The sequence below is a fragment of the Octopus sinensis genome, linkage group LG11 (genome assembly GCF_006345805.1).
Source record: "Octopus sinensis linkage group LG11, ASM634580v1, whole genome shotgun sequence".
NCBI classification, from domain to species: Eukaryota; Metazoa; Mollusca; class Cephalopoda; order Octopoda; family Octopodidae; genus Octopus; species Octopus sinensis.
The window spans coordinates 31,397,192-31,417,736 of NC_043007.1; the positions used below are offsets into that span (position 1 = coordinate 31,397,192).

The 20,545-nt window shown below is 40.0% G+C and overlaps 1 protein-coding gene across 1 annotated transcript; it reads left to right on the forward strand.

The window, feature by feature from the left end:
- Positions 1–8,238: 8,238 nt before the first annotated feature.
- Positions 8,239–19,690, forward strand: LOC115217267 (neutral protease). Its single transcript, XM_029786909.2, has 2 exons — positions 8,239–8,422; positions 17,601–19,690. Exon 2 carries the CDS (start codon positions 18,037–18,039, stop codon positions 19,507–19,509), a length of 1,473 nt encoding a protein of 490 aa, XP_029642769.1. The 5' UTR covers positions 8,239–8,422; positions 17,601–18,036; the 3' UTR covers positions 19,510–19,690.
- The last annotated feature ends 855 nt before the right edge of the window (positions 19,691–20,545 follow it).

Below are 20,545 nucleotides of genomic sequence, written 5' to 3' on the forward strand. Positions count from 1 at the left end.
TATTATTACAGATCCGGAAAAATGAGAGAACAAGCTGACCTTAACGGGATTTGAACTCAGAATATAAAAAGACCGTAACTTGATATCGCAGACATTTTATTCGACGCTTCCACGATTCTGTTAATCCGCTCCCGACTAATTTTAGATAGAATTAAAAACAAAACCCAAAACAGCAACATTGTTACAAAGGCGTGAATCAAAGTTGATATTTAAAATTGAAAACAATATCAGTTACATTAAATGATAAAGTTCATCGCATTTTGTTTGAGATATGGAGACCATGAGCTTTACACGTCATGGAGATATGTCACCGAAGATACTCTCTGACGGATTATGATGAACAATCTTTAAATATGACTCGGTGTATCACTCGAAATGTCATTTAATTTTCGTTATTATACAGAGTACGAGAGCTATTTGAAGACTCATCATTATCAGTATATTACTCTCTTCAAACCAAACAATGTTTTTATTTCTTTCAGATCCCTAATAGTATATAAAATCATAACTCAAGAAATGGTAAGACATTCGGTCATTGCTGCCATGTGTGCAGAACACAACAATTTAGAAATGACCAAGTTTCTAAATGTTGAAAGATGCAAAGTTCGGATGGGGTTGGAAGTGTTTCAACTGTATGAAGGACAGAACAAAAACAAAAAAGATTCTAAACGTTCGGACATTATAAGGCCACTACTGTTCATCCAACAAGTTTAAAACATTGATGATGATCCCTGAAAATTAATGAGGGCCATCACCAAAGAACTGTAGGTGTCGGAGCGTACCATCAGAATTGTGATACACGAGGGCATTCAATACAAATCGTATTGTACTGAGAAGAGACCAATTCATATTTGCACAGGTACAAGAAATCAATTTGATCGGTACCAAGTGGTTACTTAATAGAGTCAAAAAGCCTCACAATCATGGCATAATCTTGTAAGGAAGTTTATCGAGAAGATGAGCACAAAATTTTTATTAAAATACATTTGGTTTTTCTAGATTAGAAAATGTCTTCAAATACCTCTCGCACCCTACAGTTAAAATAAGATCTCCGCAGGCATCCAGAAATATCAATATGGTGATGATGGTGGTGGTGGTGGAGGCTTCAAACCAACTAGAAGACAACCTTATGGCGGTGAATTATCGGAATCGGTAGAACGGTAGTGAAAATGCCCTGCAGGGATCAAATATCTTGCGAGGTAAATTAGTGAATTGGAGTACTAGAGTACCAGTAAAGCGTTGGATCGATGCAACTCGGCAATAGCACCCACCCACATGTAGTTGTCTTGTACTTATTTTACAAATCGATGTTTCGCGAAAACCTACTGACATACTTTTTCTCGAGGCAAACTATTTTTTAAAAAATATTATTGACCTGGCAATGTCACACTAGCTGTAATCGAAGTCGCTTGATCTGTAACATTCGAATGAATCACCGAAACAGAAGCAAGCTTTGTTGTTATTGCTGTTGCTGTTATTTACTTATTTATTTCCACCACCACCACAACGCCGCCGCCGCCTCCGCCGCCGCCTCCGCCGCCCTGCCGCCGCCGCCTCTGCCGCCGCCGCCTCTGCCGCCGCCGCCGCCGCCTCTGCCGCCGCCGCCACGCCTCCGCCACCACCACCACCACCACCGCCACCGCCACCGCCACCACCACCACCTCCGCCACCACCACACCACCGCCGCCGCCACCGCCTCCACCACCAACTCACCACCACCACCACCACACCGCCACCACCACCACCTCCGCCACCACACAACCACCGCCGCCGCCGCCACACCTCCACCTCCGCCACCACCACCACCACCACAATAGCCGCCACCACCGCCACCACCACCGCCGCCGCTACCACCACCACCTCCGCCACCACCACCACCACCACCACCATCACCACCACCACCACCACCGCCACCGCTACCACCACCGCCACCACCGCCGCCGCCACCACCACCGCCGCCGCCGCCGCCACCACCACCACCACTCGGCCAGCAATGATCGGGCAGATTTGTCATCAAATAGCTTTTACTTGAATTGCTCTGTCCTCAATACATGCGACTTGTATCGAATGTTCTCGTGCAACACAGTTCAGAAGTTCTCTTTGGGGTTCCCTATCGGTAATGCTTTGAACTCATAAGGCGGCGAGCTGACAGAATCGTTAGCACGCCGGGCGAAATGCATAACCGTATTTCGTCTGCCGTTAGGTTCTGAGTTCGAATTCCGCCGAGGTCGACTTTGCCTTTCATCCTTTCGGGGTCGATAAATTAAGTACCAGTTACGCACTGGGGTCGATGTAATCGACTTAGTCCCTTTGTCTATCCCCTCCATGTTTAGCTCCTTGTGGGCAATAAAGAATTAAATAATTGCTTAGTACTTTATCTCATTGATCCGCTGAAGATTTGAAAGGCGGGATTTGAACTTAGAACTTAAAGGAATGCCACGAAGTCTCTTGACCAAAATGCTAACGATTCTTCCAGTTTGCCGCTTTCTGCTCAGGTATAAGGTAGTGGTTCCCAATCTGTGGTCCGTGGATCCCTGGTGGTTCGCAAAGTTAGTGCTTGGGGTCAGTGAACATGTTAAGCTGACAGAGCTTTCAATATCCTGGGGTCCGTGGGAAACTCATTTAAATAAAAGGGGTCCTTTGTAGTGAAAAGGTTGGGAACCTCTGGTAAAAGGCTATACATCGTGTTGTATTCTTGAGCAAGACACTTCATTTCAGGTTGCTGGCAGAAATGAGTAATCTTGCGACTGACTGCCATGGAAACCGGGAAACTGGGCCTAAAGAATCTATATGACTCACGAAGGAATTTTATCCTATCCTTTACAAGGTTACGCATTTTAAGGCTATGGAAACGATGTTGTAACACATCCATCCATGCTTTTGCCAATGGCATTTGCGGTGCAAATGAAACGAATTTGTTTAAGCCTGGAATTGGATTCGTCATAAACTTACTCGTTCCTTCTACAAAGCTCACCCGTAAGCAGTCGTTTATTTACGTCATCACCCTAATTAAATATTCTAGCAGAGCTATAACAGATCGGTGGTGTATATCGTTCGTAGATATTGGCACGAGTTGCGATTCATTGACGGATGATTAATGAAATGAATGGTATTGATATCAAAAGAAGAAAAAAAAAACCTTAGTTATTCTACATGAATTATTTATTTCTTTATAACCGTGTAGAAAGATGGTTGTGTGCGCATATTCGTATGCTGGCTTACAACACACACACACACGAATGTATATACATATGTGCGTACAAGCAAATGTTGCAGCATGTTGTGTCAAAACGCTGTCGGTCGATCGGTCTTGCAACAGTAAAGCCAACGGTTCGCATCTTTTCCTTTATACTTAACGCTCAGTCTACTTATACGTAACTAGGTACCTATTTCTTTACTACCCACAAGGGACTAAACACAGAGGGGACAAACAAGAGCAGACAAAGGGATAAAGTCGATTATATCGACCCCAGTGCGTAACTGGTAATTAATTTATCGATCCCGAAAGGATGAAAGGCAAAGTCGACCTCGGCGGAATTTGAACTCAGAACGTAAAGACAGACGAAATACGGCTAAGCATTTCGCCCGGCGTGCTAACGATTCTGCCAGCTCGTCGCCCTTGTGAGGTTCCAAATACTGCAAGTTGTCTGAATGACATGACCTATGCACATCATATTTGTATACATCTCTCTCTCTCTATCCCCCCTCTCTCTCGTTCTTCTCTCTTTCTTTCGCTTTGTTCTTTATTTTGTTTCCGTTCTCCCTATACTCCTTTCTTCACTTCCCGCCAACTGAAGCATCCATTTTGAAAATGTCAACTTGACCTGTTTGTGGTTGTTAATATTCAGTTCAAAACTAACTGGAATGTGAGTGACTAACTTACAACATGTTATAGACTCATCTTCGTTTTAAACCGAAATAATTAATTAATCATATCCCCTTTCTTTTCCCTGCTCATCTTCCGCTCTCTGTCCCCTCTCATTCTCCTACTTCGTACCCCCATATCTCTGTCTTCCTTCCTCTTTCATACCAAGATGTTGATTAAGCTCCATTGTGGCCCCTTTTCCCTTCTAATTCCTCTACATGACTTGTTACCCATTGTTACTATTTAATATTCCCATACTTTTGTAGTTCAATTACTTGTAATATCAAAATATTCGATGATTCGATTGAGTTTCGATCTTGGAACCTTTCATTCAGACTTCGTAATTTCTGCTGCTTTTTGTTTGCGTTTAAAACATCGAGAATAGTTCTTAGATGTGTAAGCATTTTATTTTTGGGGTTGTGGGATCAGTCAAGGAAGAAATGGTTTTTAATTAGAATGCTTTAGACATGCCTATGTTGTTAAGAATGTCACTTTGTAGCCACGTGATTTCGGATTTAGCTCCACCGCATGGCACCTTGGACCAGTGTCTTCTGCTATGGACCTTGGCTGACCAATGCCTTCTCAGTGGATTTGGTAGACGGAAACTGTGTGGAAACCTGTCCTACACACACAATACATACATGCATACATATACACATGCATGCATACATACATACATACACACACACATATACATGCATGCATGCATACATACATACATCCACATATATATACATGCATGCCTACATACATACATACATACCTACATACATATATACACACACACATACATACATGCATACATACATACACACACATATACATACATACATACATACATACATACATACATACATACATACATACATATATACATACATACATATATACATACATGTATGCCTGCATGCATAAAATATATAAAAGCCTGCCTAAATGCCAATCTTGAGAAATCAGGCTTCTGAAACCCAGAAAGGAGAAAGCTGATTCGAAGACTTCAGATCCAATCCATCACTGGAACTGTAAAAATCTGTAAAACTTTCCAGAAGTTTATCAGTTATATATACTTGTCTAGATACATCAAGTGTATGCATGAGAAGACATACATAAAACAAAACATGCATAGCTGCATGTATGCATACATACGTACGTAAGTACATACATACATACATACATACATATATATATACTTACATACATGCCTACCCACAAACCCCACCCTCTGTCTACCCACATACTCCAACTCTACCCCAACCCTCAGCCGAATCCCCCCCCGTGCTTTCCCCACTCTCGCATCCCCCACCTCCCAACATCACACCACACCACACTACACCATACAACATTACACATCACATCACAACACACCACCCACACACCAGCACTGACCAATTCCTATCCCCACATTTTCACACCTACACATACATACATGCACACGTCCAGACCACCAGTCATCTTTCACACGCACGTACATACTCTCTTATACATACACGCACCTTCGTGTTGGGGGTCATCTTTACTCTGTTATCTCCCCTACTCCCTCCCTCTTGTGTGTGACCCTTCTGTCTGGCGGTCGCCAAGATAGATCGTTAGCCACTACACACATTTTTTTCTCTCCTTGTTTTTTTCTGTGTCCCTTTCTGTAGAAGAGCGTAGGCTCGAAACGTAAAAGACTTTTTCTATTCCTGAGCGTTACACTAATACATCTGTTTGTTTTCTACACCACCTGTCTTCGTCTTTTGTTCTTTTTCGTAAACTCTCCCTACATGCATACATACTCTGTTGATGTTGAAATTCCAATGAAGGAGCCCTGGATCTAGACTAGAAACAGGCCTCTTCTCTATTGGCAAGCAATCGTGAAATAAAGCTGAATAATGACATACATACACACTTACATACATACATTCACGCACATATTCATGTGCACATATCTATGTGTGCGTTTGCATGTATGTGTGTATGTACGTTTGTACGCATGTATGAAAGTATGTAGACACAGAATAGTTGTATATTAGGAAATTAGCAAAGTAGAAACGAATGGTTCAACATTCCTTCTTGTTACACAACAACAACAGCAGCCGTAGCAATAACAACTACAAAAGCAACGACTTCCAGACAGCCTGCTCGGTTGTGGGTATATTACAGGAACTTATTCTATTGATTCTAATAAAATGGAAAGCTAAGGCGATATTTGCAGCCAGATATGAACTGCATTGACGTCAGAGGAGCCAATAAAATAAGATAAATACTACAAAGTAACTAAACATGACGAATAACGTCAAACAAAGCGATTGAAACCGCAGCCAATTCTCCATCGAATCAAGGCTGTGATACCGTCTTAAACAAAAGGCGGCGAGCTGGCAGAACCGTTAGCACGCCGGGCGAAATGCTTAGCGGTATTTCGTCTGCCACTACGTTCTAAGTTCAAATTTCGCCGAGGTCAACTTCGCCTTTCATCCTTTCGGGGTCGATAAATTAAGTACCAGTTACGCACTGAGGTCGATATAATCGACTTAATCCCTTTGTCTGTCCTTGTTTGTCCCCTCTGTGTTTAGCCCCTTGTGGGTAGTAAAGAAATAGGTATTTCGTCCGCCGCTGCGTTCTGAGTTCAAATTCCGCCGAGGTCGACTTTGCCTTTCATCCTTCCGGGGTCGATAAATTAAGTACCAGTTACGCACTGGGGTCGATATAATCGACTTACACACATAAACACACACACACAGCACACACACAGACACACACACAGGTGCGCGCACACACACTGGCACACACGCACACACATAACCACAGACACACGCACAAAGAATGTGTCTGTCAGACAGACACATTCACACAGAGGACCGGATTGAAACCATGGGTGCCCGGGGAACTTCAATTTCGTGGGTCTCCTCATGCACAAGAATTAAAATCTTCGAAAATTACCAAACTTAAATCTCAAAACCCATTTATTTCATGGAATTGAATTCGATGAGTGAGCAGAAAAGTTTGAATAAATAAACTGAAACCGTCGCTTTATAGAATCACTTTTCAAAATTCAAATTTCGTTTTCCACCCATCCACTTGCGGTGTTTGACTTTTTCCCATTCTTCAATAAAGGGGGGGGGAAGGGGGTAAAATTCTATTTTCTTTTAATGCAACTTTGCAAATGTTTCAGAATGTAGAATACGATAAAAAAAAAAAACTCCAGAAAATTACGAAAAAGATAAAATAATCATTTTAGTGGTTGTTACCGTTCCAAAGGCATGATGTGTGTGTGTGCCAGAGTGGGGTGCGTGGAGATACCATCATTTAAAAGACTCTTCTCTTAAATTGGCTTCCTTTCATTGTTTTGCAATGAGTACAAAAAAAAAAGAAAAGAAAAAAAAAAGAAAAAATGGAAATTTCAGACAAAAACAAGGAAATTCAAAGAGCTATTCCGAAAGTTTGCTTTTCCAGTTTCCAGGAGTTGCAGGTGGGGCACAATGAGTAGTATTTATTACATTTTTGATTTTGAGACGAAATATATATTTTTTACAAATGTTTACTACCGTAAGAGTCGCTGTGTGGTAAGTAGCTTGCTTACCAACCACATGGTTCCGGGTTCAGTCCCACTGCGTGGCACCTTGGGCAAGTGTCTTCTACTATAGCCTTGGGCTGACCAAAGCCTTGTGAGAGGATTTGGTTCACGGAAACTGAAAGAAGCCCGTCGTATATATGTATGTATACACACACACACATATATATATATATATATATATATATGTATGTATGTATGTATGTATGTATGTATGTATGTATGTATGTATGTATGTGTGTGTGTGTATATGTTTGTGTGTCTGTGTTTAGCCCCTTGTGAGTAGTAAAGAAATAAGAAACGTTAGCACGCCGGGTGAAATATTTAGAGGTATTTTGCCTGTCTTTATGTTCTGAGTTCAAATTCCGCCGAGGTCGACTTTGCCTTTTATTCTTTCGGGGTTGATGAATTAAGTACTAGTTACGTCCTGGGGTCGATCTAATCGCCTAGCCCCCTCCCCCAAAATTTCGGGTCTTGTCCCTAGAGTAGAAAAGAATATTAAGTCATGCAGTAGCTCACACCCACTCCTTCATTATTAGTCAATTGTAACACACGTAACCACTTAAAAACTCTTGCTAATCAAATAAGGGAAACGAAGCTGATTATTGCTGTTATATTGCTTAGTCACCCAGAATATAACCTATTAAGATTGCTTCCAATTTTTACTGTTAATGAGAAAGAATAATTAAATAAACTATTACCTTGTTACTTCATCTTAAATGTCAGGTAGCAAATTAGAAATTATGGAGAGTGAAATAAGCTATAATTAATATATGTAATGAAAGCAATTAGTTCATTTAGCAGTTATAAAAAGTTGTGGGCAAATGTTAAGTCGTACCCTGTACTAACAGGATTACGGAGAGGGTGATTGGGCCACGTAATAATTCTGCTGGCAACATAAATAAGAGTCAAAAACAATTGATACAAACCTTGGGGTTGCTTTTGGACAGAGCATAATATTTGCGGATATTTTGCCACCATGAGGCATTTGTTGGTTATATTTGGCAGTAAGTACATTTTCAAGATTTTTTCATCGTTCAAGTTTTCATGCATTTTATCTTTGTATTTTCTTATGATGACAACTGACTCATTTCCTACATAAAATATTTTATAGAAGCTAGATTTGCCTTAACGACTGTTGTTAGCACCTCTGCTATTCCCTGCCGGACCGATCTTGTAATCCTCCTCACCGGTTTCTCTTTTGTGATGAGATCTGCCACAATGATGCGGCCTTAGTTAACCCTTTTGTTACCAACCTGGCTGAAACCGGCTCTGGGTCTGTAGTACAAAAGTCTTGTTTTCATAAGCGTTGAATTAAAAACCTTCCACCAAACCTTAGTCACAATTTATGTTCCTAACACTAGCTGAATGATGACAAAGTTATTTTACTAACTTCTTTGTTATATTTAAAGTAATTGAAAGAAACAGAGAGCATCTCAACAGAAATACAGTAACGAAAGAGTTAAACTCCTTCAGCACAAGAACGAGTCTTAACCATCGCAGTTTATTCATTGGTTATTCTTTTACTCTTTCACTTGTTTCAGTCATTTGACTGCGGCCATGCTGGAGCACCGCCTTTAGCCGAGCAAATCGACCCCCAGGACTTAGTCTTTGTAAGCCTAGTACTTATTCTATCGGTCTCTTTTGCCGAACTGCTAAGTTACGGGGACGTAAACACACCAGCATCGGTTATCAAGCGATGTTGGGGGGGACGAACACAGACACACCTATTATCAAGGAGAGGGTTTCACAAGAGCGATACCCAACAGTTGAAGGACGCTGTTTTGGCAGGCTTTGCAACAATCACCAAAGCACACCTTCGCAAAGTATCAAACGGGACACGGTCCGACACCATTTTGTGCCCCGAAAATGGTGGTGACCTTCTCCGTGTGTGACAAAGTCAATATCAATGGAAGTGTAATATACTTAAACCAGTACACGTGTTTGATATTATTATATTGTTCCTCTATTGTTCTCATTACTTCTCGGCAAGGGCTGATAAGACTTTCAGACCACCCAATAACATAGTCTGTACAGCTTTCACCAGCCACTCGTCTATCCCCAGCTTCATCAGAGCCCATTTTATCACCCAGTAGGACACTCTATCGAAGGATTTCTCTATATCAATGAATGCTAAGTATAATGATTTAGTCTTAGCTAAGTACTTCTCTTGCAATTGCCTGACTATAAAAATAGCGTCTTTAGTGCTTCTTTCCTGGACGAAGCCAAACTGCATTCTGTCCAGCCGAATTATGTTCCAAATTGATTGGGCTATAAACTCCCTCCGTAATTTTCATCTCCTGATCCATGAGTTTGATGTCTCTCTAATTGTTTCTATCAAAAGCAGCATCCATAATCTTGTATCAGCTAATAATAATGCTGCTACGCCAGTCACTAGCTATTATACCTTCCTGAATGACTTGGTCGACTATGCGGGTGACTAGCCCGTATTTTACCATTCCGGGTATTTTGAGCATCTCAGCTGTGATTCCTGATGGACCAGGGGCTTTCCCTGTTTACATGTTTTCAATTGTCTTATCTACCACACTGCTGTCCACTAGGATAGTCGGCCCTTCTGTTGGGTTCACTTTATCCCATTCTTTATCTACATTCTACAGTTTCGCATAGCGACTTTTCCACGCCTCTTTCTTGTCCACGTCACTAAGTGCAAGCCAGTGGAGGCACGGCGGAACTGCGGCAGCCCCTATTTCCACTCGATACTATCGATAACATTCAATATAATGAGTCCCTTTTTTTCTTTAATTCTTTCTTTATACTTGTACATTATATAATCCTTAAGCTTAACGTCAGTAGCCATCTCCTAGTTTGCTGGAAACGAGGGTGTTAGAAACGTATGGGTTAAGTGTTTTTACCAGGATTAACTGCTTCACTGATCCTTAGAAGTTTGAAAATATGAACATGAAACCCGTTTGCAACAAAATGCCCACCACTGAGGGCAGGATTTTACATTTTACTGAGTGATGCTGTCTGTCTGTCTGACTTTGTGTCTGTTGTTTGTTTGTTCCTTCTCGAGCCATACCTGGCTCATAAGGACCGGTTTCCCGGTTTCTTGGCGTATAGGTTCCCCACCTGGACGGGACGCCGGTCCGTCGCAGGTGAGCTGCAAGATGCAGGAGGAAAGAGTGAGAGAAAATTGTGGCGAAAGAGTCAGCAGAGGTTTCGCCATTACCTTCTGCCGGAGCCACGTGGAGCTTAGGTGTTTCGCTCATAAACACACACATCACCTGGTCTGAGATTCGAACCCGCGAGCCCTCGACCGCGAGTCCGCTGCTCTAACCACTAGGCCATGCGCCTCCACTCTGTGTGTCTGTCTCAGTCTCTGCATCTCTCTCTAGGTTGTCAAATAATTTAATTGAAAGGTGAAATATAAAAAAAAGCTCAAAGCTATCATTGAAAACATATAGCAGTCGCTCCTGGCAAAAACACTTGACTCTTTGTGGGTTGCATGACTTTGCAGGGAACAATGTTGAGTATCTTTACTGAAATACATATCTGCAGCAACTCAGAGTCAATTTTTTTTTTGAAGGAAGAATGGTTTTTGCAAAACCAAATACCTTAGTGTCTTTCCTGGCTAACAATGGCTTTAGTAAACTAAACACTATGTGGCATAGGTTGAGAGCAATAGCTTTAGTAAACTAAACACTAAATCTAGTCTTGTGGATCAATGTTTTTAAAAACACGAACATTTTTACTGTTGACAATGATTTAGAAGCTTATATATTCATTTCCTTTGTTGGGTACTATTCTCATCGTTTAACGTCCGCTTTCCGTGCTAGCATGGGTTGGACGATTTTGACTGAGGGCTGGCGAACCAGATGGCTGCACCAGGCTCCAATCTTGATCTGGCAGTGTTTCTACAGCCGGATGCCCTTCCTAATACCAACCACTCCGAGAGTGTATTGGGTGCTTTTCACGTGCCACCGGCATGGGGTCAGTCAGGCGGTACTGACAACGACCTCGCTTGAATCTTTTTACACATGCCCAAGGATCAATGATATTATCACCCTAAATTTAAATGTCTTTACAGGGAATAATAACTTTAGTAACCTAAAGTTCCTGTGGTTTTGCTAGGAAACTAAGGGCAAAACATCATTGCTAGAAGTAATGGATTTAGTGATTTATTACATACCTTTGTTGAGAACACTGGCGCTGGGAGCCCAAGGATTTCCTGGGAACACAGTTTATGTATCAATAACCATTCATAATCAATGCATAATTAATACAAATCTAAATGAACTACAATAGAAGCTGTGTTTATAGAACCTATTCGTAATGTGTTTAGAATTGTTCACTTTTATTTGTTCTTTGGAAATAATTGTGAAAAGATTTGTTTCTAGAATATTTTTTCACTGAAATAGATTAATAATATAAAAATGAATGGGACTTACGGGATGTAAATAGAAGGATAATCTTAGGGAATGGATTAAAGCTTCAGTGATATTTAGAAGTTTGAAAATAGGAACATGAAAACCATTTACAAGAAAATGCCCATCACTGAGGACAGGATTTTACATTTTACTGAGTGATGCTGTCTGTCTGTCTGTCATTCTCTCTCTCTCTCTCTCTGAAGACTGTCAGATCATTTAGTTGAAAGCTAAAATTATGGACTCAAATCATCATTATCATCATCATCGTTTAGCGTCCGTTCTCCATGCTAGCATGGGTTGGACGGTTCGACCGGGGATCTGGGAAGCCAAGTGGCTGCACCAGGCCCAGTTTGATCTGGCAATGTTTCTACGGCTGGATGCCCTTCCTAACGCCAACCACTCCATGAGTGTAGTGGGTGCTTTTTACGTACCACCGGCACAGGTGCCAGACGAGTCTGGCAAACGGCCACGATCGGATGGTGCTTTTTCTGTGCCACCGGCACGGGGGCCAGGCGAGGCTGGCAACGAAAAAAAAACCCCAAAGCTATCATTGAAAACACATAGCAATCATCCTTTTCCCTCCATCGACGGTTGATCTTTTTCCTATTGCAGGTTATTTTGCCAGGAAAAAGAATTATGTTTTACAACATAATGTTTAGCCTGAAGCGGAACAGGCATGAATATAATTTGGTTTTTCCTGTGAAAATGAAGTGATGTTATAAGTCAAAGCTTCAAGTAATTGCATTGAAATATTTTATTTTACATGGCTCGCAGGACAGCCTGCTGTGCTAACCTTGGATCATAGAGTGACCCGCTGTTCTCGAGGAGACCTATTGAGTCAAGTACGTCAACACCAACATCAAAATAAAAATCAAATGGAAATTGTAGTTAAGACACCTGTGCTGGTGACACGTAAAAAGCACTGTCCAAACGTGGCAGATGCCAGCGCCGCCTGACTGGTGTCCGTGTCAGTGACATGTAAAAGCACCAACTGATCATGGCCGTTTGCCAGCCTCCTCTGGTCCCTGTGCCGGTGGCACGTAAAAAGCACCCACTACACCCACGGAGTGGTTGGCGTTAGGAAGGGCATCCAGCTGCAGAAACACTGCCAGATCAAGATTGGAGCCTGGTGCAGCCTCCATGGTTTACCAGACCCCAGTCGAACCGTCCAACCCATGCTAGCATGGAAAATGGACGTTAAATGATGATGATGATGATGATGATTGAAATAAAGTATAAATGTCATTTTGTTTGAATTCTAATAAACAAAATGCAATACTTTATTCTACATTAATAATTTTTAAACATGAAACTATAAAATTGCATTTTTTAAGATTCTATTCCCACACCTGCCAAATAATTCTTGTCCTCGTTAAGGTAATAATTTTCAGGTTTTTCACTATTAATAATATTTTATTCTTTTTTTTTATTCTTCTATTTGTTTTAATCATTTGACTGTAGTCATGCTGGAGCACCACCTTTAGTCAAACAACTTGATCCCAGGACTTTTTCTTTCTAAGCCTAGTATTTATCCTGTCAGTCTCTTTTGCTGAGCTGCTAAGTTACGGGAATGTAAACACACTAACATCAGTTGTCAAGTGATGGTGGGGGACAAACACACACACGGGGACACACACACACACACACACACACACCACACACACACACACACACACACACACACACACACATGACGGGCTTCTTTCAGTTTCCGTCTACCAAATCCACTCACAAGGCTTTGGTTGGCCCAAGGTTATAGTAGAAGACACTTGCCCAAGGTGCCGCACAGTAAGACTGAACCTGGAACCATGTGATTGGTAAGCAAGCTACTTACCACACAGTCACACACTTCTTTGTTATCATTGTAAGTCATTGATGAATCACTTGAAAAGACATATGAAGTAACAATACTGAAGTTTGAACCTTCAACCCTTTAAACCAGCCATATCTGACCAAAATATTCCCCCTTTTTCTGTTCAAATCAACCAGGTCTGGTCTCTCACACCTACCCTACAATGTCAATCTAAAAATAAACATTCTTTTACTCTTTTACTTGTTTCAGTCATTTGACTGAGGCCATACTGGAGCACCGCCTTTAGTCGAGCAAATTGACCCCAAGACTTATTCATACATATATACGACGGCTTCTTTCAGTTTCCGACTATCAAATCTACTCACAAGTCTTTGGTCGGCCCGAGGCTATAGTAGAAGACACTTGCCCAAGGTGCCACGCAGTGGGACTGAACTCGGAATCATGTGGTTGGTAAGCAAGCTACTTACCACACAGCCACTCCTGCACCTACATTATTTACATTATTTGCCAGATATTTGTCCTCATCTTGTTTGTTGTTAACACAACTTTTCGGTTGATATACCCTCCAGCCTTCATCAGGTGTCTTGGAGAAATTTTGAACCTGGGTTCTCATTTCTAAGGTATTTTTTGATATTATTATCATTATTATTATTATTATTATTATTGAGTGAGTGAGCAGTGCATGCCATCAAAGTAACACTGGGGTAAAATATATGAAGCCCAGTTTACCCATCATAACTACCCATCTGATAAGGGTACACTAGGCACATGCATCACAGCCATATGTGTGCAATACGGTGATCTCATATCAAGATAAACAGTGCATGACCTTGCAGGTGGGGCCCAGTTAGAATTTTCTTCTGGTCGAGTAATGATTATTATTATTATTATTATTATTATTATTATTATTATTATTATTATTGAGTGAGAGAGCAGTGCATGCCATCAAAGTAACATTGAGGCAAAATATACGAAGCCCAGTATACCCATCATGACTACCCGTCTGATAAGGGTACACCAGGTACATGCATCACAACCATATGTGCACGACATGGTGATCTCATATCAAGATAAACAGCGCATGACATTGCAGGTGGGGCCCAGTTAGAATTTTCTTCTGGTCGAGTAGCCCATCCCGCTCAAACGGTCCCTGAATAAGGTTTGTTTAAGGATGTTGAATGAAACACCCATGTTTCCAGAGGTGAAATATCTAAGCCCCAAAGAATTTCTCTCAACACATGGCTATGATGCTCCCCGACTACTTCTGCTCGTGATCAGAGATTCACATATCGTCAGCCACTAAGGGACATGCTCAACTGGTTAAGGTCAAACAACTGACAAGCAAATCTGTGGCATTGAGCAGGATATTTGATGTTATTATTATTATTGTTATCATCATCATCATCATCATTATTATTGTTATCATCATCATTATTATTATTATTATTATTATTATTATTATTATTATTGAGTGAGAGAGCAGTGCATGACATCAAAGTAACATTGAGGCAAAATATACGAAGCCCAGTATACCCATCATGACTACCCATCTGATAAGGGTACACCAGGTACATGCATCACAACCATATGTGCACGACATGGTGATCTCATATCAAGATAAACAGCGCATGACATTGCAGGTGGGGCCCAGTTAGAATTTTCTTCTGGTCGAGTAGCCCATCCCGCTCAAACGGTCCCTGAATAAGGTTTGTTTAAGGATGTTGAATGAAACACCCATGTTTCCAGAGGTGAAATATCTAAGCCCCAAAGAATTCCTCTCAACACATGGCTATGATGCTCCCCGACTACTTCTGCTCATGATCAGAGATTCACATATCGTCAGCCACTAAGGGACATGCTCAACTGGTTAAGGTCAAACAACTGACAAGCAAATCTGTGGCATTGAGCAGGATATTTGATGTTATTATTATTATTGTTATCATCATCATCATCATCATTATTATTGTTATCATCATCATTATTATTATTATTATTATTATTATTATTAAAATTATTCAGCTCACTGACTGGAATCGAGCTTGGAATCTTGAGTTCGATTCCAGGCAGTGACCTGAATAATTTTAATAATAATAATAATAATAGAACTTCCAACTTGTTGTCTCTTGATGTCTCTGGGTGAAACTTGGAGCCAACTTGTACAAATGTAAAGCAAAAGTCAAACATAGAATAATAATAATAATAATAATAATAATAATAATAATAATAATAATAATAATAAATGCCCTGATGCAGTACCAGGCAGTGGCTCTCATGGCTTCTGATCTTAACTGATTGGAAGTGTTATCATGTACATTGTCTTGTCTTGGTATAAAAGATGGGCTACAGCAAATATTCTGCTCAATGCCACAGATTTGCTTGTCAGTTGTTTGACCGTAACCAGTTGAGCATGTCCCTTAGTGGCTGACGATATGTGAATTTCTGATCATGAGCAGAAGTAGTGGGGGAGCATCATAGCCATGTGTTGAGAGGAATTCTTTGGGGCTTAGATATTTCACCTCTAGAAACATGGGTGTTTCATTCAACATCCTTAAACAAACCTTATTCAGGGACCTTTTGAGCGGGATGGGCTACTCGACCAGAAGAAAATTCTAACTGGGCCCCCACCTGCAAGGTCATGCGCTGTTTATCTTGATATGAGATCACCATGTCGTGCACATATGGTTGTGATGCTTGTGCCTAGTGTACCCTTATCAGACGGGTAGTCATGATGGGTATACTGGGCTTCGTATATTTTGCCTCAATGTTACTTTGATGGCATGCACTGCTCTCTCACTCAATAATAATAATAATAACACCAAAAAATACCTTAGGAATGAGAACCCAGGGTCGAAATTTCCCCAAGACACCTGATGAAGGCTGGAGGGTATATCAGCTGAAACGTTGTGTTAACAACAAACAAGATGAGGACAAATATCCGTCAAATGTAAATAATGTAAATAATGTAAATAATGCAAATAATGCAAATAATGTAAATAATGTAAATAATGCAAATAATGTAAATGATGTACATAATTCCTCATCTCTTAAATATAGAACTGTAAAAATAAACAATCACATCATCAAAATTCCACAGCTCTTAGATGATGTATGATTGATACAAAACAATTGAATTAATAAGCATCATATTTGACAGAATAACCTCAAATGCTAAAAAGTTAAAATTGCCAAACATTGACTCTAACCAGGCTGCATTCAAATCAGCCAAATTATCCTACACCAAAAAATGCACAGACCTCAGTTAACTTTTAGATTTCAGATGTTGATTGTTGTTTAACAAAAAGGATACCCACATCCATTCACTTAACAAACCACTCCCCTATTTCATCAAATATTAAATTAATTACAGAAACATATTGAATTTATATTTGGACAAATTTGTCCAGAAATTTTTTAGTGAGCAATATATCTTAGATTATGGGCTTATATTCATATTTAAACTAGCAGTATTGCCCGGCATTGCTCGGGTTTGTTTCGGCCCTTTAGAATTGGAATTTTTGAAGAGTAAAAATTTTGCATTATGTAGCTTGTTATTCTCTTTAAGTGAACATTTTTCTGGTTGAAATACACCGAAAAATGGCGACACAGCAGTAAAAAAATAGGGATTTTCATAGAAAAAAAAGCACCTTTTTGATGTAAATAATTTTTGCTGTTAACATGGTCCAATTTGAATTTTTTCTTCAACGGAATGAAGAGCAAGCCTTCTTTTATCATACTCTCAATTTTGGTCAACTCGCACCGCAGGATCTCGGAGGAGATAGTGTTAGTTGAAGGCTACCAAACCTGCCATACACAGACAACTCCAGCTTTATATATAGAGAGATTGTTAATGAATTTAATTCTTTTAAAAATAAATATAGGCCTAAACTGTGTATGAATGTTTTGTCAAAAAATTAATCTTGGTCTTGAAGAAAAAAAATTCTGATTTTTCTGTTATTAATAATTGTAATGTTTTCATTTTTTTAGGTCTATTGTTGATAAAGACATCTGATGCAGCTCAACGTGTTGATGCTCATGAAAGAGCGAAGAAGATGGTTTACTCTTCATCTTCATTGCAGCGGCGTCATTTAGACAAAGCTAAAATAACAGTCAGAGATCTTCTTGGTTTGAAGGAATATGAAGAAGTCGAAGAATCAAACCGTATCAAAACAGCTGAAGGCACCGAAGTTTTACGCTTACAAGAGAAGTTCTTGGGTGTTCCTGTTTTTGATGCTTCATTAACTGTTACCCAAGATCACGAGGGACATTTGACTGGGGATGCAACGGGAACATTTATTCAAGGAATTGAAGATGATATCACAAATGTAGAACCAAAGCTTTCAAAATCAGATGTCTTTGATATTGCCTTGAAAGCAGAGGGAGATGAAGCTTCTGCAGATAGTATCCACCCAAATACAAAATTATGATTTTTCTGGATGAAAATAACAAATCTCGATTAGCGTACCGTATAAGTTATCGAATAGAAAATGAAGAAGTTATTAAACGGCCTACATTTGTTATTGATGGTAATACTGGAGAAATACTGCTGAAATATAATAACTTAGATACCATTTCTAAAGTACTGACTGGTTCTGGTGGTAATGAAAAATCAGGAATATACAATTTTAGTGACAAAAATCACAAAGCTTTTATAACTCGGATTGGTGAGATGTGTTTTCTTGAAAATAATTATGTAAAAGTAATAGACATGCAAAACAGTCGCAGTGCAAATCCTAATGAAACAGATCCTATGTATTATGTTTGTGATGTTGGTTTTAATGACAGTGTCAATACAGCCATGTCACCAGCACTTGATGCCTTCTATTATGGCAGCATGGTATCTCAGATGTTTCAGGAATGGTTTAATACTTCAGTATTAAACAAGCAAGCAATACTGCGGGTTCATTATGGGACCTATTTCGAAAATGCATTTTGGGATGGGGAATATTGCACGTTTGGTGATGGTTTTGAAATGTTTTATCCTTTTACAGTTGGAGATATCGTTGCACATGAACTTGCTCATGGCTTCACAGAACAACACTCCGGATTGATTTATGCAGGCCAGTCTGGAGCCATGAATGAGGCGTTTTCCGATATAACGGGAGAAATCACTGAAGCTTATATGGGTAAGAATGACTGGTTTGTTGGCTTTGATGTCATGAAAAATACGGACGCACTGAGATACATGGCAAGCCCCTCCTTAGACAACGTCTCTGTTAGTCATGTAGATAATTTCACTTCAGATTTGGACGTTCATTTGGGAAGCGGAATTTATAATTATATTTTTTACTACATTGTACATGAATTAAAAATGGACATTAAAGAAACTTACCAAGTTTTCCTCATTGCCAATACAATATATTGGCACCCTTTTACAGATTTCACTTCTGGGGCTTGTGATATGTTGAAGGTTGCCTATGACCTTGGCAAAGATCTAACCCCCTTTATTAAAGCCTATGAAGTTACAGGAATTAAACCATGTGATGTAGAGAAACATATTCAAAGATTGATATTTCGCAGACCAATATCAGGCATTAGAGTATCAGCTGAAGCCAACCCAGTCTTTGAACTTGGTTATCCAAAGCTAGTTGGGAATATTACAGTTATTGCCACTAGTATGTGTGGCAAAGTTCATATTAAGTTATCAAAGCACAATATGTTAACAGAGGGAGATGGTTTGGAAGCAGATACATTGTTAGGTGAAGGCACATCAGAAGTGACTTTAGGAAATCTTGAAGAATCTAAAATGTTTATCAAATTGTCTCCAGAATCTAGAGAAAGTTTAGAAAATGTTACTCTGCGTGCTACGTATGAGTGTGATCCTTTTTTCATTGCTGAATCCTATGATGATTATACGTTACATGAATTAATGTGTGATGAGGACTATAAGTATTAAAAATACAACCAAATTATATTAACTACTGGTTTCAATAATAAATATGTGCAATAATTTACAATTTAATCAATAAATATTTGATAATTGCTTGCATTTTTAGATAGCTATAATCTTACTTTGTTGTGAATATTTAACTGAAAACACAAATGAATAATATAAATAAAGATATTCTAAATCTCAACAATTTCATTAGAGTACTGTTATTTTTGAAATTCCTAAATTCTATCCTTTAACAAATTCACATTTTAATGATTTTTCAAAATCTTTTAAGAATCCCTAAATCAGTCAGCGTGGAGACACATGGCCTAGTGGTTAGAGCAGCGGACTTGCGGTTGAGGAATTGTGGGTTCGAATCTCAGACCGGGCGATGTGTGTGTTTATGAGCGAAACACCTAAGTTCCACGTGTCTCCGGCGGAAGGTAATGTCGAACTTCTACTGACTCTTTTGCCACAACTTTCTCTCACTCTTTCCTCCTGCATCTTGCAGCTCACCTGCGACGGACCGGTGTCCCGTCCAGGTGGGGAAACTATACGCCAAGGAAACCGGGAAACCGGCCCATATGAGCCAGGCGTGGCTCAAGAAGGAACAAACTAATCAGTCAGTAGATGATTTTATGAAACAGTTCTAAAAGATATTTTCCTTTCTACTGAACGGCAACATTTGCAATAATAATTGCAGAATTTTACAAATCTCTGTCACATTCTGTGTGTGTGTTTATGTTTGCATGTGTATACATACAGACATTTGCTAGATGAACCTCTTGATGTAATAGTTAAGCAATGAATAATGCCATCGTAGCTAATCCTCAGGCTGAGATGACTTCAGTGAAATGGAGGTTACACTGTCCATCGGAATTTCCAAGTCCATAGCACCAAAGTGGTGACTTGAGAAGCCAGTAGCACACAATAAAAAAAGGAGCGGTTGTGTGGTAAGTAGCTTGCTTATGAACCACATGGTTCTGGGTTCAGTCCCACTGCATGGCACATTGGGTAAGTGTCTTCTACTATAGCCTCGGACCGACCAAAGCTTTGTGAG